This window comes from Cloeon dipterum, chromosome 1, assembly GCF_949628265.1.
Source record: "Cloeon dipterum chromosome 1, ieCloDipt1.1, whole genome shotgun sequence".
NCBI classification, from domain to species: Eukaryota; Metazoa; Arthropoda; class Insecta; order Ephemeroptera; family Baetidae; genus Cloeon; species Cloeon dipterum.
In genome coordinates, this window is record NC_088786.1 from 4,495,510 (window position 1) to 4,520,997 (window position 25,488).

Sequence of the window (25,488 nt, forward strand, 5' to 3'; positions counted from 1 at the left end):
CTGCCGGGTGAGACTTTTGATAGCATTACCAAGTTTTCATTCAATGTTTTGTTTGCATAGATTGGAATTGAGGGGAAATTCTCAATCAACTCCGATTCGAAAAATGATATCACAAGATCCAGTCTTCACAGAGGAGCAGTTGTGCTTTCTTTTCACATCAATGCTAATTCTAAAATCTCAAACGTGCCTTAATTTGTTGATGGTAGGACAAGAAGTCAAAAAGTAATTACGACATGGAAATTATAAAGCACACGCGTGAGTGACTCTACAAAAGCTTACTTTCCCCATTTAACGCAGTCTGCTAATCTGCGGCTGAGTGCAGAGAGCGCGCAACGCCAGCGGCGACGAAAAGCAAGCCTATTACGAAGCAGAATAAGTTTGGTATCATCCGCTAAAGCCGTTACGCGTGCTGGACAAAAAATATCGTCAATTCGCACTCTTCGCCTGCTCGAATCGACAGCTCGGCGGAGCGGCGTTTCGGGAGGAAATGAACGTTTCGTTCCGCACCGGCGGCAAAAAAGCGAATCGCAAACAGTGCAGGCTGCGAATGCCCGAGAATTTTAGGAGCGCGCGCAAGAGAGTGAATTTCGGGAGGAAAAAGCACGCAGCCATCCATCCGCCGCAGCCGCCGCGGGGCGTTTTTCCGCCAATTTTCGCCGCCATTGTTTGCCGTGCGCCGTGTTTCGCGGTGCGTTTGTGCGTGAGGCTTTCGCGTGTGGGAAACTACAGCACCTGTCGCCGCCGATTCTCCGCTTCATTCACAACCGACAAGAACGAAAACGAGAAGAATGTGTGTGTTGTGCGCCCGCATCATTAAATCGTTATCGGCCGCTGCGTCGCCCCAAAAAACTCTTCAAGGGCGTCTCATTATTGCACGGTGGAAATGCATGTGTAATGGTGACACGTCGGTCCTAAATAAATTTCGCACACAATAGAGGAGCAGGTTTTCGGGGCCCAGATTGTTGCGTTCTGCGTAGATGGTCTTCGAAAAATGTTTCTTTTCAGAAACGTTATATCTAAGTGTTTTGGCTCGCATTGTTGAGCGCCTTCCTTGGGGTCGGGTGCAGGCTGATTTGCGCCTAAATTTGAATCTATTGCGTTGCAATGACGAATTTATTCCGATTTGGGAGGGCTGCGAAAGCTTTCCGACTCTCTAATTGATGCTTTGAACTTTTCCAGCATGCGATAATTAATATCACGGGACGAATGTCTATAGCGTTTCAATAAAAAAGACCCTTTAGCAGGTTCTTTTAGCTGGTTCTTTTCTCGACTCCAATGAGGTTAATTTATTCGTTCGCGATGTTATTAGAACGCCCATATCAAAAAAGGTGAAATGATAAAAAATCTGATTTTTTTTTAATCGACGGACAATCGCTGGATAAAGTGAACGACCAGCACAACATTGTGATGTCATCAGTGTCAGGACTTCTAAAGCAAATAATATAACACGTGAATCCAGCTACCCTGGCTGATAGATTGGATTGAATAAAATTGATCACAAAGGTAACTCCTGCAGTGATGACGTCACAATATACTGGCCGCTCTCTTGTCGGTAAAGCAGCAGACGATTTAAAAATGTTCAACGACGATTTTTATGATTTTTATCAATTTATTCCCCGAACATTTAAAAACAAAAAATTCGCGTCCATGTTCTAAAAGATAATAATTACGCAAGAGAGGATTATAACGCCCCAGACCGGGTCTGCGTGTTTAAACGAGCAAGACTTGTTGAACAACTAAAAATACTTTTAAATCTTGAAATTATGATGTTTGTGACCTAAGAAGAACTGTAATTTTTTGAGAAAATTGACTGGAAAGTTACCGCGCTTTTCAAATGGTAATGGCTGTCTCCTTACTTCAAGTCCGATTTAATTTCAAAACCAAGAGTTTCCCCAATAAGTGGCATACACCGTGGGACAGATCTCGACGAGAGAAATCGGAATAAGCCGAGAAAATATGTTCAAGCACTGAAAATTTTGTAGAAAAATGGCAAATTTGAATTTTTACTGTAGGAAGGTCCTTTTTTACTATTGCAAATTGTTGAACAAATTGTTTATCGATCTATTGTTTATGGCATCCAAAATTCAAATAATTTTCAATTGTTGCCCTGTATCATTCCACTTTAATTTTCGAATATGAACTGTCGGTACGGGCTTTCAAACAAGAATGAACGCGGAATAATGAAATAATATGCATGTATGCTAAATTGGGTCAGGTAATACAGACGGTGGGTGTGCGTATTAATGCTCACTGCACCTGTACTATACATTTGATCAAATTATCTGACTGACGATTAATATGTGCACTTGCTATTGTGACGATGATTTCAAATACTTGGTGCGAGCTGAGCGCTGGGTTGTAGAGCGTCCAGTTGCTAGATGGAATTATTCGAGCTACACTTGTAATGTGCTTTTGTGCTTGCTGGCCGCACGCAGAAATTGCGCAATGCAAAGCGCATCAATTCAATTATCGTTGCAATTGCTAACGCTTCGGATCTGTCCAGGCTGCAGGTATTCGACTCACCCACTTAACTATTTGTCCGATCAGAAATGAGGCAGGCTTGCGTAAGCAGATCGCATCGCTGCTTACCTGTTTGCACCTCGCCACCCAGCATGTGTGCACGGCATCGGCTTTCCATAAAATTACTCGCCTCATGAGAGGGTTCAGTTACTTTCTGAACTGGATGGGAACTCTAATTACGGTCTGGCCTACGCACCCACGTTTTTTGCGGTACGTACCAATTTCCCCTTTGGGTTGGCAAACGGTCGTCCTTTTTAAAAGAGTCAAACTGATGGATCATTCGTTTTGATTGCAAAAATATGGAACGACCAACCACATTTTTCCACGAATTGGTGATTTTTGCTTGACGGGGCCAATGCTAAAGGTTCAAACCAAAGCTCTCGGGGGTTGGAGGGAGGAAAAAAGGATGCTTCACTGGACTGCGATTTTTTTTTCTCAGTCAGAGAGATCAGATCATTTTTGTGGTATGCTAAACGATTAGATCTGCTTGGTAGTTCTGGAAGAAATCGCTGTGTTTTCTAACATTTAAGAAAATTAAGTGCATGTCTTGTAAAAACTTGCGACCAAATTTTATCTTCTTTCTGTAGTTTCGTATTTTATCCATGATGAGAAATCATTTTAGATATTTTTAAATATTTGTTTAATAAATAAATGACAAGACGCAAGCAAAAAGTCATCAGGCAAAATAAATAAATAAACCGACACAAACAATAGACAAAACAATATTATTTTCTGTTTGTTTACACGAGGAAAATGTCCGGGTGAATTTGAGAGCTTGAGATAAATTTATGTCATGGAAGCTGCACGTACACTATCAATGAAAGCGCGCCACATTGGTCCACCATTTGTTTCCTGTTCTATATAAATAAAAGCTCCTAGTATAGAGCAGACGTAGCAAATTTCATTATTCTGGATTTAGAGCACAGCCTCGCAATAAAATGCAAATTGCAGTCTGAGAGCAGGGCCACTGCGGCTCGGCGATAACAAAAATGGGTATAATTTTAGCACGTCAGGTAGGCAACCAGCAGAGCGTGGAATGAATTATGCAGCTGCGAGCTTCCCCGCAAGTGGAAGCGCGTGCTAGATCGTGGGAGTGAGCTACTTGTTGCTCTGCTTTTGCTCGCGCCCCTGTTTACAGTCACAACAATGGGGTAGCTATATTCAAATAGGGGATGCGATGCAACTACCCACGCAGGTAGCCTTGTGTTTGCTTGACATGAATTCCTCCTCAATAGCCTTCAATATTAATTAAATTCTTTGGCCTTTAACAATCCGTTGGAACTCTAACGCTGGGAAAAATGAGCGACGATGTAAGAAGTATGTAATTTGCAGCTATGTATTTTACCTTTATTGATTCTATTTGCGGAGCATGAAACCGATGAACTCGTAAAATACAAATTAGACAAAGTATGAAACGCCGGACTTATTTGTAAAATATTTTTAATTTGTCAAAATTAATTTTAAAAATACTGTTAAATACTGTTAATTTTGCTATTTGTAGCTACATAAAAATGGCGCTATAGAGGACAGCAATAACTAATAGACAAAAATAAAGACGACTTTTGTACAAGTTCTGAGTTTTCGAATTCTTGAATTCCTCCTCCATCAATACAAAAATTAGAATCCGTCTTTATTCTGATGGGAACGGTGCAGAATTGATTCAGATTTTGCTAATGTTAATTCGACCAAACGTTGCTAAACAACTCTGGTATAAGTAGAGGAAACCCTTATGAAACCTATTCGTTCACATTCAAAAAATAAGCACGAGAAATATGCGATATTGGCAAAGGCGTTCTGCATAGAATTGATTGAAAACAATTTTTCCACTTCGTGAGTTTTCATTCAAATGAAGAGAGCAAAGCAGAAAATGCGCGACGTGCTTTCGCTTGAGAGCGATAACCACTGAAAGCCGTAAAATACATGCATCCCTTCGCCTGCGTAAAAACAGAAAAAGAGAGAGAAGAGAACGGTGTGCCAGTTTTGAAGTAGGCAACCGTATACTCAGATAAGTCGTCCCGGTAGCATACCAACTTGAAACAGTGGCAGGCAGACGATGTCGTTGCGCAGCTGAATAAAGCATTATTTTTACGCAAACAGCAAAGCGTGTTTTTTATGCACACTTTGCGGGGAGAAGCGCACACCAAACTGATCGATACACTGAGGGTTATTCGAAAGGCAAATATGAGATGCCGTGAATGGTTAGCGATATTTACAGCCGATATCTCGTTGCTCCTTTTTTAGTTCATTTATTTTTTTTCTTTGATTGGTTTTTATTCTACGAATGTCCCTGTTGCAATAATCACGTGAAGAACAAAATGGTGGTGCTCCGATTTGATCTCTAATAACTAATGGCGTGAGCAATCATGAATACAACATTTAATTGAAGTCCTCTTAAATTTAATAATCGCCATGATAAGATACTTTCATGGTAAAAAAATAAGTTTAAGTTTAAGACTACAATGTAACTTCAGCTTTAAAATAATCAACCATGACTCTAGCCATTTTACAGAGCAAAATCAGTTTAGGAATTAAATGTCAACAAATAGAAAACAGGAAAATATAATTTGAATAGCTGTAACTCAATCTGACCTTTGTAGATATATACATAAATATATTTTATATTTTTTTTATTTCACTCACAAAAGGAGCTCAAATGAAAAGAATAATCTAGAGCGGATCTTAATAAATCTCGCGCAGACTGTGTGAACTTTTTCTTATCTGCTGCCTTTCTCTCTCTCTCTCTCTCTCTCTCTCTCTCTCTCTCTCTCTCTCTCTCTCTCTCTCTCTCGCTCCTTCTCAGCAGTTTTGTTGGTTCAACTACTGGAGTGACATTTTGCCTCCCGCCCTCGCTCACTCACTCACTCTTCCGACCCACTTTTTATCTTTTTCTACCCCGTGCCTAGACTTACTTGCGGTATCTTGAAGAGACGGAGGAGGTTCGCCACCTGGATTGATGTGACGCTCGAGGCAGCGCCGACCACGCCAGAAATCACCTTCCGCACCTGTGTTTTGTTACAGTGGAACTCGGCGTCGTCGATGTTACTGATCGAGCCTGAAACAGAGACGCACAGTGTCAAGGATATTCCGCGAAATTGGAATGTTTGACGTTTCGATCAAATTTTAATATACTTTTTTCTAATTTTGGGTCAGACCAAGATTGAGTGAGTTGTCGGTCTGTACTCTTTATAAGAGCAAGGGATTTTTTTGGTGAGTTCTTTTCATAATCTTTAAAATGCAGGTTGTTGCTAGTTATTTTTTGGTTTAGGGAAACCTTTAAGGAGGATTCGGGAGAAGCAAAGGATAAAGGGATGAATGTTGTAATAAGCGATTGAAAACCGTATTGTGCGTTGTTTTTATTTAATCGATCAGCTGCTAAAGATTAAAAAATCGGCTGCTTAATCCGGCCATTTTTTTCCTTTTGAACGTCAATCTCCTTTGATGCACTGGCCACAAACTCAGAACATCGCGCGGCTTATAAGTTCCGAGCTTAAAAGTATTAAAAGTCAGTTGGGTCGGCGGCGCTCTGTCTTAGAACTCAAGCCGTCCCGCATGAGGAGCGTCCCAAGAAAAGCAAATCCCTTCGGTATCGCCCGCCCCCATTCTGAGCGTGTGCAATCAAAAAAGTCTGGCAAATATGATTAAGCCGCCAAGTTGGAGATGCAATCGCGGCTTTTCGGCGCGCAGCCTTCGGAACGTGACACGACTGCCAAATAGACTCCTGCTGTCTCCTCTCTACATGCATGCAGAGCGGGCCCGTCCAACCAACCAACCACCAGCAGTGAGGAGCGCGACATCTATGTGTTTCGCTGTCAAAATGTTGCATGTTTGTCAAACACGCACAGCCCCTGTCATTAGGGGGCGGCGTTGTCAGCGGCTCGAGATAATATTAATTGAATGACGGGATTTGCGGCCTTGTACGTTCGCTAATACACACAGTGTGGGCGGCGTTATTGTTTTTGCCTGAGAGTAAAAGTGGGTCAATGCTGCCGGTTGCCGGGGATAATTGACTGCGGACGAGAGAAAATGCGGAAAAAACATGACAGTGTTAACATTATTACAGAATAACGCACTTGTGGCTTTGCAATCAGCTTTATTTTATTTGTATTTTTCTACTAAACCTTATAGTAAAATGCTCTACGAGACAAAACAAATTAGAAAACAAACTGGAAAAGTAGCTGAAATAAAATAAGCCAATGCGCGGCTCTCTAACAGGATGGGTGGCAAAGTGAAAATGAAAATGGAAAGAATCTTTACTCTATTCGACAGCACACTTATTTCGCTCTTCACTTACAAGACACCCAATCTTAATGGAGGTAGTAGAGCCAATTTTTAGCATAAGTTAAATTATACCTAAACATGCGTTATTTTTAGTGGTGTTTCTTAAATTGAAATCAAAATAGAGACCGTTTCCTACTATTAAAAAATATTGAACGAAAAAAGCAATAAATTGAACACATTAATACTGTCACTGGCGAAAATTATCTCGTTCTCACGCGATTTAGCTCCTATATACGGAATTGTGTTCGAACGCGAATTAATAAAATCAAGTCTCTCGCTCACAGATGGTGGACAAGAGAGTAAATATATTTGTTTCGTAAACATCCATGCAATTTCTTATAAATATTAGGAATCTACCATCAACATTTTGAATTGTCTAGACTTGTGCAACATTTCAAAAATTAGCAGAGAATTTTCATAATTAAATTGCGGTGTGATGCGATTAAAGTCAAACATTGCTCACTAACAGGAATTTTAGGCAATGTATATGACCTCGCATAACATTCAATAAAGATTATTATTTAATTAATTAATTTTAAAAAACTATTGATTTCCTAGCTTTGACTGCAGGCCTGAACTTCCATCTGGCTTCAATAGGAAGAGTTTGAGCTTTATCTTTCCCTTTGCAATCGTTTTACGTGTCATGGACAAACATCAACAATAATTTGGAACGAACCGCAAAAAAACATGAATTTTATTGATCTAAACGTATGAAGGTGAATGTTAAACTTCAAACATAATTTTTACAATTAAAACGATGTGCATCAGCAAGCAAGTTGCACGCGGTAGCATTTTACGCTCTCTTTCAGCACATGAAAGCTAAGCTTCATCCTTGAAAAAGTAAAACGAAACACAAGCGCACAGTTTTAACTGTCAGCAAAAACACTCTGGTGCGGATGTTAATTGTGCGTGCACATATTGCGCACAACATGTACCAAGCTTGTAAAAATAAAAATGAGTAGTACGCGTGCAATTAATTCTGCAGGGCCGCCTGTAATTACATTCATTGCAGTGCAAACGCAAAACCGACAAGCGCCGAGGCCGAAAATTTGCACCGCACCGCACCGCACAAGCTAACTCGGTGGTCGGTGAAATTGCTTTTTTGTCCGCGTGCATCGGTTGCGCTTGTGAGAGCGTAAGCCGCTTTTTCAATTGCCGCCGATGGCTCTTTTGTTCTCGTCAAATGGCGTGTGCTGTGCGGCGCTGATCGATTGCGCGCCGCAAATCCCACACCAGAGGATTATTCTACAGTGCGTGCCGCTCTGGACGTCAACATTCGCGCAAATCCGCAACCAAAATGAGAAAGTCAATTATCTGCACTCTTTCCAACTTAACTCAATGAAAACACGCGGAGAAGAGAACAGGAGAGCGAACATGTTGAAAGCAATTTTTAAGGCAGCGGAGGAGTGCTTTTTCTTCTTTAAATTCCGAGTGAAGGGGTATCGATTTTTGAGGTATAAATATCTTGTAGCCCACCTGAGGATGTGAAACTGGGTAATTTCATTTTGATTGGAATTTATACATTACATTTTTTATAAGTGAAAAAATGCGCAAAACATTAAATTTTACATTATCGCTGCATTCATTTTTACGCTAGTTAAGTAAAACGTCTTATTTAGAATTCATATGATAGAATCAGTATTTTACAGATTGTTACATAAATTAACCTATATATCTCCAGCAAACTGTGCCAGGAATAAATTCTGTGAATTTGTTTGGTGCGATAAATTTGCTGACCCTTTTTGCTGGTTAGCATGAAATCAGTAATTCGCATTTAAATTTATGGTTCAGCAACTCGCAAATAATTCGCCAAATTTTGTGCTTATGATACGTTCATCACCGAGCGAAGCACGCTGAATATAACATCATTTTGAGCTGACCAGAAGCCGAGTCCCCCTTTTTCAATAGGCGGTCAACATGTCAACCCGCTTCACATGATATATACCGGGTGCTGACAACTGGCGGAAAGTGTTGATATGACGCTGATTCGAAACTCAGTCATAAATTTTGATGAAACGCACCGAGCTCATGAATAATGTCCATTAGCGCCGCTCCGACTAATCCTGCTCATTGGAAGCTTTGCCGGAGCAGTTGCGGCCCCAGCACCCAACTCTCTCTCCACTGGCTAAATTCGCTGACCTTTTTATTTCCAGAGAGAAGAGTACACTTTTTTTCATAAAAAAATCAGCTTCAAAGCTTTCCGCATTCTTCGAATATCCCCACTTGCTCCTTCTCAGGCGAAATTAGCACCTGAAGGGCTGGCCGAGGCGGAAAACCTGCTTTAATTTGGAAATATCTCGCGGACGAGATAGAAGCGCGGCCGCTTTCAGATTAAAAGAAAATTTCGCAGACGCGTCTTTTGTGCTGCTGGGCTTATGATCCACTCGGCTGACTGAGTAAAGCTGCTGGGTGCAGCAGATAAAAAGGAGGCAGGTCGATGCCTCCGGCTTCCAATGTGGAAGTATGTTACACAAGTTGATAACTTGGGGAATGCAAGCGACACATTCCTTTATATTTTCCATGGTGCACAAGGCGACGAGATTAAATGAGATTTCTCTTAATGTTGTGTTTGCATTCCGAACTTGCAGAGTAAAAATAGCAACCTTGTTTTACTGGCGCAAGGAGGCCACACGCAGCTTGCTATTTTTGGAATCGGTTGGACAAAGGGAGCGGTCAGTAATTTTGTGGCGTTCATCATTGCTCATTGTCACGATGGGCAAAGATGTTACAATGCTGTTTTCTAATAATATTTACAGACCAAAAGATTGGAAAGGTAAAAAAATCAGGTTTAAGAGAAAATAGTGTGTCTTAATCTTTTTCTAGCCGTAAAACTGATGGCGTCACGTGTACTCATTTGGCCAATTAAAAAAACTCCAACGTAACATATTAAATTTCCATTTTCTAACTTCATTGACCTTATTTTTTACTTTAATGTGACAAAAAGAAATCGTATTTTTAATAAAACGTAGGTTGCTAGCAATTTTCCAGCCGTGAACACACTAATATGAATTCCAAGAAATAAATGCAGTGTTAGGAAAATGGTTATATCATTTTTTTGCTGTGCAACCACGCACCCTTATAAAATAAAGCGCCTCGTATACGTCATGCTATATGCATTGTTGGAGTCATGGAGGCACTTTTGATTAGTATGCATTGCGCGCTTTTGTTTAGTATTTTTTGCAGGGAGGGAGGCTGCTATGGGGAATGAAATAAATTGGCGTCACGCGTATGAAGAGACACCAAAGATGGAGTGCTTCATGTCATTTTTTTACGCGCGAAAATGTGTACGGTCGGGCGCTGACACGGCTGTCTCTCTCTCGCCCTGTTCCCTGCAATATTTTTTTTCTCTCGCGGAAGCAGCTTTTGCACCACTGCTGATTTCACATCCATCGCCCTTGTCGCAATAAATCCAGCAACGGTGCTTTGCATTCAAAGAACACGTCCTCGGCTATAGTGCTCTCTGCTGGTCTTCCTCTGCTAGAGTAGTCTGCTGACGAGATTATTCGCTCTCACGAAGCGAACCGAGAGTAATTTAAAAGGGATTTAAGGAACATAAAAAGGGGCTTAATGCCGGCAACGATTGATTGTGTCTGGAAAGCGTGTTGTATCACTTTGCTGCTCCTTTGCCCCGGCAAGAATCATGCCTCAAAGAGAGTAAGCATGCATCTCGTTGATAATCTGAAGCACAGCCGGAGAAACAGTTTTGTGAATTGGAATTCGCATCAATTCACCAAAGACAAGCTTATAGATGCTCTCAGCGTGCAGCATCCTTGTCGAGGCGAAAGCTATATCTTTGACACACTTTGTAGAGATGATCTATGCGCTGAGTTCAAAGCGGATAGCTTTACCCCTGTTCATTAAAGGAAAGATGCTCACTGTAAGCACACTAAGTCGAATTCAATAGCGCATGGATGCATTCACTTTGCTAATCAATCAACTCGTGACTCGCAATAATAACGCGCGCGCATGCCAAGGTATTGTTAAATCGATGCTGAAGTTAGCAACATCCACAATTTTTTTAAATCCGCGATATAAAATTGCATAAAATCGTTTCTGTGGATAAATCTACAACTTTAGGACGCACCCACAATTTTAAATATTAAATTAAAATGTTCAAAAATCTTTTCTGGGGATTTTATGATTCATAACAAAACTGTGGACGCGTTCACAAGTTGTGGTTTCTTCCACAGAAACGTTTTTTTTTTTTTTGCGAATTTTTGGATCTTTTTAACGTTTTGATTTCGAAAATAATTGTGGACGTTGCTAGTTTCAGTGAAAATTGTAGATCGTTGATGTTGCAAGACTTGGAAAGCCACTGCGCATTTAATTGCCACCATTGCTACGGCTTTTGATTGTCAGGCGAAGAACACGTGTTGTATGCGCTTTCAAAGGCTTTCGTAGAACCTCATTAATGTTTACTGAGCTAAACGGGAACGGCTTGAAAGCCCTAATGCGAAGCTAATTCGGTTTATACTAGTGAACTTATTAATATAATTAACTTTACCAACGCACCATTGCAGCTAATACCGAGAGAAAAGCGACGCTACAATATCCTTTAGCTCACACCGATTCAAGTGAAAAAGGAACTTGGTTGTTTAGGTATTCCACGCAACCAATTTCAAGAGAAAAAACTCCTCGTCTGAACTTCCTAATTCACTCTGATACGGCAGAGTGTGCATACCAGTATCTGCTTGTGACGAGAACTAATAAAAAGCCTAACTAAACTAGCTTAGAATCAGGGCACAGACTGCTGGCTGCAAACTGCAAAGCCCATCTAATCAATTACGTCCCTTGCGGTTCCCCATCAGCTTCTAAAGCTAATTTGGCGAATTCCGCTCAGGCCCTGTTTTACGTTTTACAGCGGCACTCCCCCGGTTTCTACTTCTCCGCGCGCGCCGTCAAATTCTTGAAAGCCATTACGACACATAAACACAAAATGAGCAAACAAAGCGCGTTCGCCGCTTATCAGGCGCGCTTCAGCTTGGCTGATCTTTTCGCAGCAATTTAACGACAAACGAGAACTCTGCCGACTAATTAACGTTTTTATCTGACTGAGATTTGCTCGCGGCGACGAGGCTGTTCAGCGTTGAGCCGCGAATCGATCGCCAGTCACGTTTATCAACCTGCAAACCGCAGCAGTGCGTTAGTTTTGAGAATAATTGCTGCTCTGTGATTGATTGCGAGTCACTTCACGAGATAATTACACACTGGGTGATTTATGGTCCCTGTTTTCACGGCCAATCGAACCGAGCAATCACCAGAGTGCCAAAGGCTAATTGAATAGAACAGGATAATCGGCTGTGTTGTGATTGATACCAAACCAACATTAGCATTTATATTGACCATTACTTGGTCAACATAGTCTGAACATGTGCAAACACGTGTATCTTGCTGCCTTAGGTTAAACATACACTTCAGGCGACAAGTTTAAACACTGCTAACGAACCATTTAAGCACAAAGCTCTAATTAAAAAGCAGTAGAAAAAAGTTCCATTCTGCTTATTTCGTGTATAGCGAGGAAATTTAATTGTTGAACAGTCGACAAACGATGCAATATAAAGCGCGAGCTCTTTAGTTCGCTGACACACAGTTCGTTTATTTACACGTTTCGTGTTGAATTAATTAATGGTCGTACGGTATCAAAGCCCGAGGCTGCTTTAAATGGTCCGCCCTGTGTTCTGCGAATATTTGCAACCAAAAGTTCCAAGCTACCACCGGAGCGAGGGGGAGAATGAGGGAGGGAGGTTTCGAAGGGTTATGACCTCAAAATTCAGGCGACCAACCGAACTCGAACATCCATTGGCACTTACTTTGGCTACATGCATGCGTGCGCGTAATTAAATTCACGGGCGCGCACAAATTAGCCTTCACGCTCCTACACGGTGCTTTCGCATTGGTGTCTGCCAAATAAGCCTTTTGTAACAGGTTGGAGTGCATCGAATTGAATCGCACGCATACGCCTAATGGCCGGAATTCGAAACTCTGTACACACAAAATCAATTCCCCACTGTTTCTCGGAAATTTACGCATTGCCAGTTCCTTTGGCCCGCTTGGTTGATTCAATTAACAGGTAACCAAGTTAAATTGAAAGTTCGGTCAGAGGTGCTACAAGGGTCGATTGAATGTTGAGTACTCAGACTATACATATTTTCAGCTACAAACTTTTAATGAAACACCTGGGAATGATTCAATCAATTCAAGTTTGATGATTACTTTTTATAGCGTCTGCTCCATTTTATCGTCGGACTGACAATGAGACATTTCCCTTAATATTCACATGATTTAATAACGTGGGAAACATTTTTTGTTATTATACCATAGACAGAAACAACAGAGAGATGCGGTCGTTTAAAAAATAACCTCTTTTCATTGCTGCAGAATTTTTTAGACTACAAGAGAATTCAAAACAAACACGTATTTTAAGGATAAAAATAGCATGTTTTTACGTTGATGATCTACTGGAATATTCTTTACGTGAGCCCGACAATAATGAATCTTTAAAATTTCCCACGTTGCGAGCTATTTTTATTGGAAACTGATCGCCAATGAACTATGACGAAAATAATAGAGGTAATTTCCATTAAAATTTGATACGCTCAAATCAATTTTTGCAATTTTTTCTCTCTCGCTAGCAACACGATGGGCGAGTCCACAGTTATTAATCCCCCCTCTGCTGAGCCCCAAAAAACGTGACGAATCGCACACTCCATTTAGGTGGCCGGCGCCTTCTTCTCCGTCGAGGCCAAAATTGAGACAAATGGCAGGGTCTGCCATTCGAGGTCTCGACATCAGAGACTAATAGCAGGAGATAATGGCAAACCCAATTAAAGGCGGAGGCGGCTGGCTCGGCGCTCAATTAAAACAATTACTAAATTAAATACAGGTCTTTGCATCAAGTCGAGGGAGGCCTTCTTTTTCACTTTCTATTCGGCGAAAAAAGCCCTCAAAAGGCTATCAAGCGTGGCGACAGCTGTTCGTAACGGTGGCATTTGGCAAATGTATGTTTTATCGCTTTTTCGAAAGGAAAGAACCAAGTTAGCGAGCAAGAAAGAGAGGAGCCGCGCGGGTGGCAAGTTAGTGCTTCATCAAAGCAAGGCGTTGGTTTGAATTGCTTCTAGACGTGCCAACTTCCTGCGGAAACGAATATTGGCCAAGCCATAGGAAAAATCCACCCCTCAACCATGCTGCCTCTCTTTCTTCATTTTATTTTTCCCCTTGTTTCTTATTCTTGCCAAAAAATTAGATACTTTCCAAGAAAATGCTAAGCCAGAAGGAGCAGAACGAAATATATTATTTGTTCTTATATAACTAATTTCCTTTTACTGAAAATTACATTCTTCTCAACATTTACGAAAAATAATAATCGATATTTCAGTTTTAAAACCTATTCTCCAAACCCACACCAAAAATGAAAGCATATTAACAAAATACAGAGAAAAGCAGTTCGATAAAGCATCTGATCTCGGATAAGATCCTGCTTGTTGAAACACATTTTGCCTTTCTTGGAAAAAGTAATCGCTGAAGCGCCGAATTTTCAATTTGGCCTCTTCGCAACAGTTTCGCTCTCCTCGGGGGCGTTTTATAAAAAAAATTGAATACAGCAAAAACAGACAACAACCTCTCTGTTCGCGTATCAGGTGCTGCGAGTGAACAGTTCTCAACATGCTGATCACAAGATTTTTATCCGACAGGCCCATTGAAGCGAGAAGGGAAAGAGAGCGCCTCTCGAAACGGCGAGGTACGCTGCTAATTTAAATAAGAGCTGACGAGCAAGCAATTATATAGGCGAGCGAGAGGGAAAGACGTATCGCCGGTGGTGGGCTGCTCAGGGGCGTGCTCAAGTGTCGGCCTCCAGCTTGTTAAAAAGCACAACCCCGGCCGCTGTGCCACGTTTAATCCCGCAAAACACCGCGGCGGCAGCGATTACCACTGGGTCAAACTAAACCTTTCCTCTCTTCCTTCTTTCGGCACTACCCCTGTCTCCCATAGTGTATATAAATGGTTAAGGCAGCGGTTCCCAAGAGAACTGCTCAGTAATTTTAAGGCTTTACAAAAAATACACAGAATGACTGCCACTTGTTCGTCTCCTCGTAAGGAATTTAATATTTGGTATTAAGCGATTAAAACAAAGATTTTTGAGGGGAATGAGAATTGAAAAATAAACAGAACTCGACTGGTTTACTTAAAAGTCAAAGAGCAAGAGAGTTCTAGAACTTTTAAAACTGATGTCAATAAATACGCCCATCAAACAGGTCGCAAAAAGTCTTGAAATGGAAGAAACTTTATTTATTCTAGTTTTATTCCGGCATAGAATAAATCCCCCGTTGGCATTGGAGTAGTCTTGACGATTTTTTTTTGCAAACAATTTGGAGAAACTGTTTCCTTTAAACGACCTGAGGCGCTATGTCCTTTCATTCACACTACACGGAGCGAGTGTTGCTTGTCTGCTATAGAACCAAACTCTCCCTAACCCTATTCCGCCCAAATTATTGCGTGCCCTTTCAAAACACGTTCCATCCTGATACAATTTTTCTTTCAGCAACCGTCAGACCCCTTAAAAGTTTGCACGCAGCAAACTTTCGCAGGCATGCAACAACGGATTTCACCATTAAAATTGTTTGGGCGCGAATGTAATTATGAAAGTTAGAAGCTCCAGCTATGCCAAACGAAAACACTGAGCGTTTGTTTTTGAAGTTCAGCGCAAATTTCGTTCCCGCTGGGGTTTTCTTGGGAGAATGGCGCCAATCTCCACTCATAGGGAGTTGACTCACTTCAGACTTTTTGCTCGATAGTGACTTTGAAAAAAATTTAAAATAAAAATGGGGTTAATCTAATTTGATTTTAATTAATGTGAATAGAAGGCTTATAAATCGAAAAATTATAAAAAGAAAATTACATCTCAAGCTCTCGTGTTGTACAGCACTTTACCATTTAAATCCTCTTAATTAGGCTTATAATTTAAAATTTCTCTTCTAGAATTTCTAGGACCAATTTTCTCTCTTTAGAACTGGTTCAAATAAGAAAGGATGCAATTTTTGCTTAGTTAAAGACATCCATTAATTAAAATTCTTCATCAGAGATTGTGCTTCTTATAATATTCACCTTCCTCAGTTGGTCAAGATCGTGAGAACTCCCTCTTTCGCTCGCCTCATTTAAAGCAGAGATGATTGCTATGTTATAAAAATAAAATCCAGCATTGCAGTGAATGAGATTCATGCCTACACTCGCGCAGTATTTGCACGTGTGTATGTCTCTCTCGTTCGCATTTGAGTAAAGCCATTAAAATAATGAAACATTTTTCCAAGCGCGCACAGTCAGCAAAATTCCAGTGAGTGAATGAGCATTCATCCAGCAGCCGGAGAGCTCTTCTGGGTCAACGCGAGGGTCGTGCTGGCAGGCAATTCAGTGCGAACAAAGAATCTGGAGGAGCAGCAGAAATAGTGTCCGACATGCCGGAGCAACATGTTTGTTTTTCGAAATGAGTGTGCCTTCGCTTTTAATTTCGAAGTAGTCCAAACGTTTCAGCTTGCTCGAATTTGCGACTGCTACTGACAAAAGGCGCAGCTTCGTTGGTCCATTCTAGGCCAAGTCGTTCTTCCTTGCGACGGATGGCTTCGAATGGAGATGCGCGGGGTCACACAATGAGGAGAAATTCAAATTCACACTGCACTGAAAACAGCTCCAGTGATGGGAAAATTCCAAACAAAAATTGAGATTGAAACAAAAGTCAAGGAAGACTGATATTGTCCTAAGGAGTGAATTTGAAAGCAGAATAAAATAAGTCTCATCCTTCTTATTTTTCTCTAAGCGTTGATGAAAGCAACTGCTTTACCGATTTACTTGTATAAAGGAAAGAAAAGAAATTTAATATAGCATTCCGAGTCCGAACACGAGCAGCAGCAATGCGCACTCCTCCGCAAATCGTTTGATATTTAATATCTCCCTCCTCAAATGATAAACATCAAAATGATGTATAGTGAAGTGTTTTTTTTTAATTGTATCAGCGAAGTGACTTGACGAATTCTCGCACCTCCAGTCAAGGCACTCTGGCTGGAGGAAACCGATGTTCCTGCTCCATAGCCACAAATCACGCACAGACTCGCCGTCGGTCTGACAGCAGGCTAGTTGTGTGTCTCTCCTGTCACCGACTACTATGTTTCTTTTGAGTGATGCGAATGGCACGTTCCGTCTTCCAAGCTGACTAGCTCAGGGGCGTGCGATACAATTTACAAATTCGCCCTGGCGAACTTTGCCGCAATCGCCTCCGCCTGTTGAGACGAGTTTCAGCTTTGTGCCGAGCGACTTTTGCGAGTTGTGAGGGTTGGGCCAATTAGCCATTTGTCTGCTCGCCACCGAGTGAAGATGGTTGGAAGTGAACGTGTGTGATGAGTCATGTGTTTCGCTATCAATTAGATTGAATAGTTTTGCACTGGGTATTTGCACCTGCCAAAGTGAACTTTCGAGACCGTTAGCCAAGAGTCAAATTTACAGCTAAAATTAAACTGAGCTAAGAGTCGATTGGTTAAAACGGGTTAGATTCTCTAAAGGATAGAACTATCCAATTTTTATGACGTGTTCAATAATAATTATTAATGTTGTTTATTCTCATTTCAGATCAATCTTTTGAAGGAAGTCTGAAAGCCAGTAATAATTGTCACTGAAAGTCCAATTAATTTTAAACTTTCATATTTTGAAAGAGCTCGTCTTGAAGATTTGCAGCGTTTTCTACATAGATCAAAATTTATGAATTAGGTCAGGGATAAAAATATTTCCTTTTGCAAACATTTACAGCTTTATAAAAGAGACACAAATCATTGAAATGTATCAGTTTCTTTACGAAATTATGGCAAAGGGGCGGATTACGGCACCGTTTTTTAGCTCGACCTTGACAGAAAACGGTAACGCTGGGCATAAGGCTAGCATTGTACAGTGTTTCAAGGTCGAGCTAAAATTTCGTGCCGCAATCCGCCCCAAAGAGATATGTAGCTATCGACAGTCAGAACTTCAAAATCTATGAAAGAGAATTGATATTGAAACACATCGGAAAACCCTTGATGTCAATGCATAGTCTAATCCCTAGGGATTCCCAAAATTGATTGGCTGCAAAGTTTGCATCATTTTAAAATGGCGAAGACTGTCTCCTTACTTGATATCTTCCCCATAGAGAGTTTCTTAAAATGTTTCGTACACCTTTGGATAAGCCTCGACACGAGAAATCAAAATCTGCCGAGAAAATGCGGTCAATCGCTGTAAATTTCGGAGAAAACGTGCAAAATTTGATTTTTGACTGCTTTAACTTTCTCTGCTGAATCTAATGGCGTGCTAACATTCCAGGTCCGCCACCAAGAGCGTCATTATTTTGGAAGATGGAAGCAAGATGGGACAGAGATGTGCGCACGCGATAAGGGCGGCGCAGAGCGAACACCTGTCATGAATATGCGATATGACCCCTGGATGCAGCCCCACCGGGCTGGCAGCTCGCACCTCGACGATGCGTCGTGAACAACACGGATCGCACCGGGAAAACCACGCGTGAGGCGACGGGTTGCAGGCCAGCGTCAGCGTGAATTCAGGGATTTCAGACCGCCGGCACAATTTACCAACGTGAACGTCAGACCTCCACCCCTCTGTGACGGTTAATTATGGCCGCTCGGTGGCACCCTCTAAAGGGCTGCAAAAATGCGAGGGCAAAAAGGCGGCACCTGCTGTCTGCCAACTGAATAATTAGCCGCTCCAAGCGGAAACAATTCACGGTCCAGCCGGTTTGTTCAAACAAAACTGGATTTGAGCGAACAATTTGGTGACACATGGGTTATTATTTTTATCAACTTTGATCAGCAAAATTTAACGCAGAGAGAGGAAAAGTTGGAAAATGTGCATGACTTTTTAAAAACACGTTTGCAATTCAAATTAAACCTAAAAACGTTATTTTTAATTTTCCTCGTATTGCATAATTATTTTAATGAGCTTACGCTAAAGCCATGAGAAATTTCAAATCATGTTATGATATTTTTAATTATAAATAAAAATGGAGTCCATTACCTCTCATCAATCACAAATATCACCATTGGGTTCACTTAAAATAAAATAATCAAATATTTGTATTACATTGCTCCGAATGATTCGGCCTCGTTAACATTGCCCCAAAGGCAAAAAATGTGTAGAGCATAATAAAAATTTAAACAGAGACTGTTAGAAATTTTTACTTTCTATTGCCATGGACAGAAAAAGTCGAAATATTCTACTGCGTATTGTCATTGATTGAGGCTTTTGCATTAATATTAGAACTTTCCCCTGCTAACAATTAATCTTCCCTAAGACATTATTTAATGTCAAAGTTTTGAAGGAATCCAAACATCAACTGCACAAAAGTTAAGAGGGATTACAAATTTAGGCCGCATTGGACCCCCAGGGCCACGACTCTGTGGAAATTTCACGGTTTCCAGCCTGAAAATCCATTGCTGGCCGTTTTACAATGATTATGTGCGCAAACCTCATGGCGGCAGTGGAGCGGTGCAGATTAAATATTAAAATCCCCAATTGCCGCGTAGGCACATAAAGGCTAATGTCCCCTGTGCGGCCAGCTTGCGTGCGTTTTATGAAACCTCAGTGCATAGTAAACCAACTCATTAAATCTGCACTTGGCTGCACGCCGCCGCACCCAACGGGAGGAGACGCGACCGGCGTGTCGCTGTCAACCACTGTGGAGCAGTCGTTTACATGGCTCTCCAGCTGGCATGCATGCATCTCCTCGCGCGTCTAACCTTTGCTTCCTCTCACGTTTTTAATAAACACGTGGCACCGCTCACATATAAAGGAGACGCCAGGCTAGCAGGGAATAAGGACGTGAAATCCGCTGACTTGCGAGAGAGTGGCTCGGGAAAGAGAAGAGCGATTATTTGCATTTATATTGAGACGTGCAAATGTACAGTGCCTGCAAATAAATGCCGCGGGTATTTGCATGGCGATTTTTGCCAAAGACTTTTGTGCCGGGGGAAAGTTGCATAAATAAGGCGCACGCCTGCAGGTGAGCAAGTTGATCCAGCAGGCGGTTCGAGAGCGGCGTAGAAGGCAGATGAGATCTCGAGACTTTATCATTCGCGCAACGCAGTCAACGCAAATTGAATTTCTTTTGCGTTGGATTTGATGTCGGTGGCTGGCTCTGTTGACTGAGCACAACGGCTTCCCCGCCCCGGAAAATTATGAAGCACGGCGTGAAAAAAGTATATCTTCGAGCAGTGAGTGCGTCGAGATTTAGAAGATTTTATTCCACTCTCACGCACAAACTAGTGTTCAAATCGAAGAGAAGATTATGTGCATTTTTCCGTCAAGGACGTGCAGTAGGCAGATGATAAACTACTGCTGGGGAATCATGACGGAGCTGCGTAGTTTTATGAATAGGCAACCTGCACATCGTTAGTGCAGCACAAATTGCCTACTTTAAAACTCTACTAGTGAAGTTGAACGATAAAGAGTGACTCTACATCGATATCTGACAGAGAGGAAAACTTGGATTGGAAAATCGAACTTAACCCCCGGATAATAACACGGATCAAACCTTTGTGTGTAACTTCCACCTCAAACCACTATTTTAATTCGTGCAAGTGATTTAACCTTAAAATCAATAACTCACATAGGATATAAATAACAAAAATGTATAGGATTGATAGCAACAATTTTTGTTTAAAAATTAATAATGAATTCTTTCCGCCTGGTTTAAATAATAATTAATTATGAAAGCGACCTCGTTGGTAATGTAATTAGTTTTAAGCTGTGAATTCAACTAGATGGGCACAGTTTAATTCGCAGTGGCATTATTCACCGTCATAATGCGCAAAGCGTCATTACGAAATTCCCCGCAAATTTCCACACATTGTGTCACCTGGGTAATTTGATTAGGCTCACAACATATATGACGGGCAAACTACGTGTACAAGTACAAAAGGAGAGGTCGATAGGGTTTGAACGCTGCCGTGTGCGTGTGCTTGTCTACACAAATGTGGATTCAGTGTAAAAAAAACATTGTTTCTGTCCGTTGTCACCGTCCTTGTGGGGTGTGCCTTGTTTTGACTTGTGTTTCAACACGGTCCTGTTTGCGTAATACGTCTCTCTCTGGAGACCTGAATGTTTGCATTAGGAACTTACGTGTGCATGCGAGGAACCATTTGTTTTATTCACAAGTCCACAACTTTTATAATAAATTTCACGCGAGCACTCTGCTTAGCAGTAAGTTGCAGCAGTTTCTGGCGCGCTCACAGCAAGCGGAAATGCAATATATTATGGCAATAAGGACAGTTCTATGTTTGAGTGTCTTTGCAAAATAACGATGAAACCTAGAAAATCATATTTGAACTTAAATTTAGGTCTCACATTATTTATCACAAATTATTTGAATATATTTTGATTAATTAAATCACGCTATTTGGGTACGGGAAAACAGCCCACAGAAGGCTTTTTGTACATTGTGGTGCAAGATCACGATAGTAATGATTAGAATTTTAAATTCTTAACCTGGCGTGAGCAAATTTAATGTTCATACTGAGTATTAATTATAATACGTGAATAATATTCAAAGCAAGGCGCAATGCAGCCGGCGCATGTTTTATTTGTACAAACAGCCGTCACAGCAAACACTGGTTGTATGCTCTGACTGTCTGGTGCGCTGCCTTTCATTTGTAAATGATGAAATGGCATTGCGTTTGCTGAACCTGTCGAGTCAGAAATGCTCGGTCTGTCTGTTATTCGAGGTATCCATAAATGCAGGAAATTAAACGTGATTCCGCTTCAAGAATGGAAAAGGTCTTTGACAAATTGTAATGACGTTTGCACAATTTCTCAAAAAGAAGGTCGACCGTGTTTTGCTTGACAGGTTCTTCCCGAGTTGGTTATTACTTTCTTTGCCCCTGTAGCTTGTGCTGCCTTCACATCGGAGCTTTTATTTTGTGATTTATGCACCGGTGGTGACATGTGGTGGAAAAGGGCTGCGATCTGCTACGGAATATCCGGCTTTGTTCCTTATTTTTTCTCTGACAAGTGGAGTGCATGCTGCTTGAAATTGCGCTATTATAGAATATTGCCGTTTCCAATTTCGTTTGCAGCTGCACCGTGCACAAAGTGCGCTGCTTCATTTCCGCAAAGCATTACAGAGTTTTAATTGCAAGAACTTGTATAAATACTTTTTTATCTCCTTATTGGACTCCATTTTATTCGTTTTTTAATAACATTCAAAGGAGTAGATTTTAATTTTCCATAAAAGGAATTTTTCGTTCTAGCCAAGAAGTAGAGCGTGAGGAAAAAGAGAGACCTGCTGGTAGTTAAAATCTCTTGGAGGCTGCAATTATGACTGCCTTGAAGTACTACTTTAGATGTCCATTCCGTAACGGTGTACCACTTCCTTCCATGCAAAAACACATAAAGCGCAGGAAAACAATTATTTTGCGGAGCTCTAGAACTTTTTTATTTGAACCACAAGGAAAATCTGAGAAAGTTCGTCCAACACACTCACGGTGATTGGATTAGTTCCTTTGTTGAAAAATGCATTTATCATTTTTTCCTTTGCCGAGCTTTCAGAACTTACGCCATCGGGGGCGGTTGTCTTCGTCCCTTTCTCAATAACTCGATCTAAAAATGAACGTTATATTTTTATGCTCTTTACCAAACCAAACTAAATCGACAGTATGATAGCAATTCCCTGTTCATTCTACGAGTCAGCAGCTCCATTAAAGCTATTTGTTAGTTGCTTTTTAATACGAATCAGAAAAACATAATTATATATATACACACACACTCAGCTAAAACGTGAGGCTCGAATTATAGAGAACCTTTTCCGGCAGCTCCATTTATATCCTGACGAACGCAATTTGAAAATCAATCTGGGTGCAGATCGAGGCAAAAGTGCGATCATAAAAAGGAGTGATAAAGAGAGGCTCGGTATTAAACGTCTTTCAGCAGGCGTAATCGCGAGAAGATGACCTCACTCAGCGTTTAATTCGTAATCCGGTCGAGGAGCTCAGCACCAGCGGCAAGGAGTTGATTTTTCCACCCTCGCCCGCCGTAAAGAGCACTCGGGCAGAGGAAATTTAACAATACATAATGCGCTGAAAGGTGTACGACGACGTGCTGAGAAAAGCCCGAAATAAAATCAGCAACAGATGTTGCCGGCAGATATTAAAATGGTATTATAAACAAGTCGCACGCAGCGGCTTGTTTATTTGTTGCTGCAAAGACTGGCTGCCGCCTATGCGGATTATCGAGGGCCACCCGAATATTGCCCGCTGTCAACGAGAAAAGATTATTTTATATCACTCTCTTTATTGTCCGCGTGCACAAAGAGCAGCTGCCATAGGCGCACGCAACCGTGTCTGTCGGGCGAGAAATTGCGCTGCTGGACCTTATTGAATTCTCTGCCTTTCGTGCCTGGCTTGTCTGCCTGCAGGAAAAGCATATTCTGGTATTTATTTCGAGTGAATTCCTGCGATCTTTTCGTTCTTTTTTTTTTACTAAAATCCTTATGAAAAAAATTTAAAAAATTCTTCCGTTTGTTTATTGATTTATTCTTAAGCAGACACTGCGTTAGAGATCTTTGTCAGTCGACTTGTCTTGAGCTTAGTCTCATTACACACTGGTCGAAAAATTTAAAATGTTAGGAGAAAAAATTCCTTGAGCCTCTAAGCACTAGTAAACTTCAGGGAAATACCGCCTCAGAATTTCTCTGGTCCAACTGTGATTTTCTTCCCTATTAACTTCAGCGTTTTAAACTGTATTTTTAATGCATTTCCTCACTCGACTTTTAGGCAGACAAGAGCAGCAAATTATTACTATAATATTTATTCGTTGTTTGACCCCAATAACACTTTCATAATCACTTGTTGCGGTCCTGGTATTTATCCTGATTGTTTTGAACTTATTTCCTTATTACAACTTTCACCTAAGCTCTTTGCGAATTCTGCGCATGAATAACTGTCAAGAACGTGATACCAAAAACAATTCAAACTTTTGAATTAAATCCCGATCAGTTAAATTATTTGAATAAAACATCCCTCCAGAGAGAAGGTTTTGAGTGTAGAGTAAATACACATTCAAATTCAGCTACGCAATAATCACTTTTGTCGGAAAGCCAAATTGCAATGTACATACATAGAGATTGATTTCTTAGAATTGTTGGCTCTCGTTCATGCACACAGTTTTCGACGAGTGGAAATCAATTAAATTTCCAGCCAATCGCGTAGAAGTTGCAGATGAAAGGGTCCCCACATTGTTTTCATGTAAATTCTGGCGTCCGTGGTGGCTGTGACTTACTCGATCAATACGCATACACCGCGCTTTCTATTTTCCTGTATGTACGTAATGACTTTTCTTACTCTTTTCAACTCGATTCTCTACCACACCGCTTCTTTTCATCTCCTTCTCGCTCTTTCCCCATACTTTGCCCTCTAATTAGTCAATTAGGTCGACTGCGAACAAAATTGAATCCTGTGCCACCAACACTGAACCCTTTGCGTCTGAAAAGCTGCGGCCCGCGACAAATTCGCCCCATCAAGCGGCTCATGGGCGGCAGGATGTAATCAAAAGCGTCGGCCATCAAATCGATCTAGGGCCCGACGGACGCGCTCGCCGGATAAAAAGTGTCGTTGCTTGATGTAATTAGAAAAGTTGGCCTTGATTGAATACATTTGGCAGGCCGAAGCGCCAGCTGGCGCCTTCTTGGCAGCGAGCGTTTGGTTTCGGAATGCACCCTCTGTAAAGCCGGATAGTGACTTTGAAGTCGCGATTCTCTCCCCTTTGAGCGCCGCGGAAGCCTTAATAGACCTATTTGTTTCTTAAATCAATTAACACGGCAAACTAGCGAGCACTTAGCCCCAGTTTGCAAACTAAAAACGTTGTAGATTAAAGTTCGAAACCCTGAATTTTACATGAAAGCTCAGAGCGGCTTTTTATTAATTTCATTTCCCTCTCGCACTGCTTTTCTACTTTTTGCACTCGTCCAAAGAAGCAAGAAAAGTTGTAAAGGAGAGTGCCTTATGAAATTCCTCTTGCCTTTTATCCCGGGCATATTTGGAAAACTGGCATTGCTGTTCGCAAAAGGGGACGTTATGAATGCCGCTCGCGCAGACAAAGGTCGGCTCCGTTTACTTGCATCTGTTACACTCGGCTCTCTCACCATTCATTATCCGGCGCTCGCCTCGCCTCGTGGTCATGAACCGGAATATTAAACTGTTTTGTTTGGCTGCCTTTTCCTGGCGTTGACAACGAAATGAGAAAAAGAGTTTTATAATTTTCTCTGAATATACTTGAGCAGAGGCAACTCAAACCGAGGTTGCGCTGAACAATGGTTCATGTATTACGCAACAGGAAAATAAGTATCCAATGGTTCTGGGAAACTGAACAAACGCAGCGTCAATAGTTCTGTGCTTTTTTAATATACATAATAAACTACCAACGCTTATAGATAGATTCATGATACCACTCGCAGTCAATTGGATTCAAGAACAAAGGTTCTAAAATAGAAATACATTGCTCTCGATAATAGATATCAGATGTTATACAAAGCGAGCCAGCGCACAATTTGATTGGGTATTATATATCCTCTACGTAGTTTGAGAGAAGTCAGACTACGTCAAGGAAAACACGCAATATAACGATTTAAACGGGAATGTTTTTCTTTTAAATCTCACTTGATTCGAGGGTATA

The 25,488-nt window shown here is 41.2% G+C and overlaps 1 protein-coding gene across 6 annotated transcripts in view; it reads right to left on the reverse strand.

The window, feature by feature from the left end:
- The window catches only part of mtt (mangetout), a 237,064-nt gene that overhangs the window by 88,812 nt on the left and 122,764 nt on the right, over positions 1-25,488 (reverse strand). For all 6 annotated transcript variants that reach the window (XM_065476639.1, XM_065476638.1, XM_065476637.1 and 3 more), the window contains one exon: positions 5,430-5,572. In XM_065476639.1, coding sequence (XP_065332711.1) covers positions 5,430-5,572 — 143 coding nt within the window. The remainder of the gene's footprint in view (positions 1-5,429; positions 5,573-25,488) is intronic.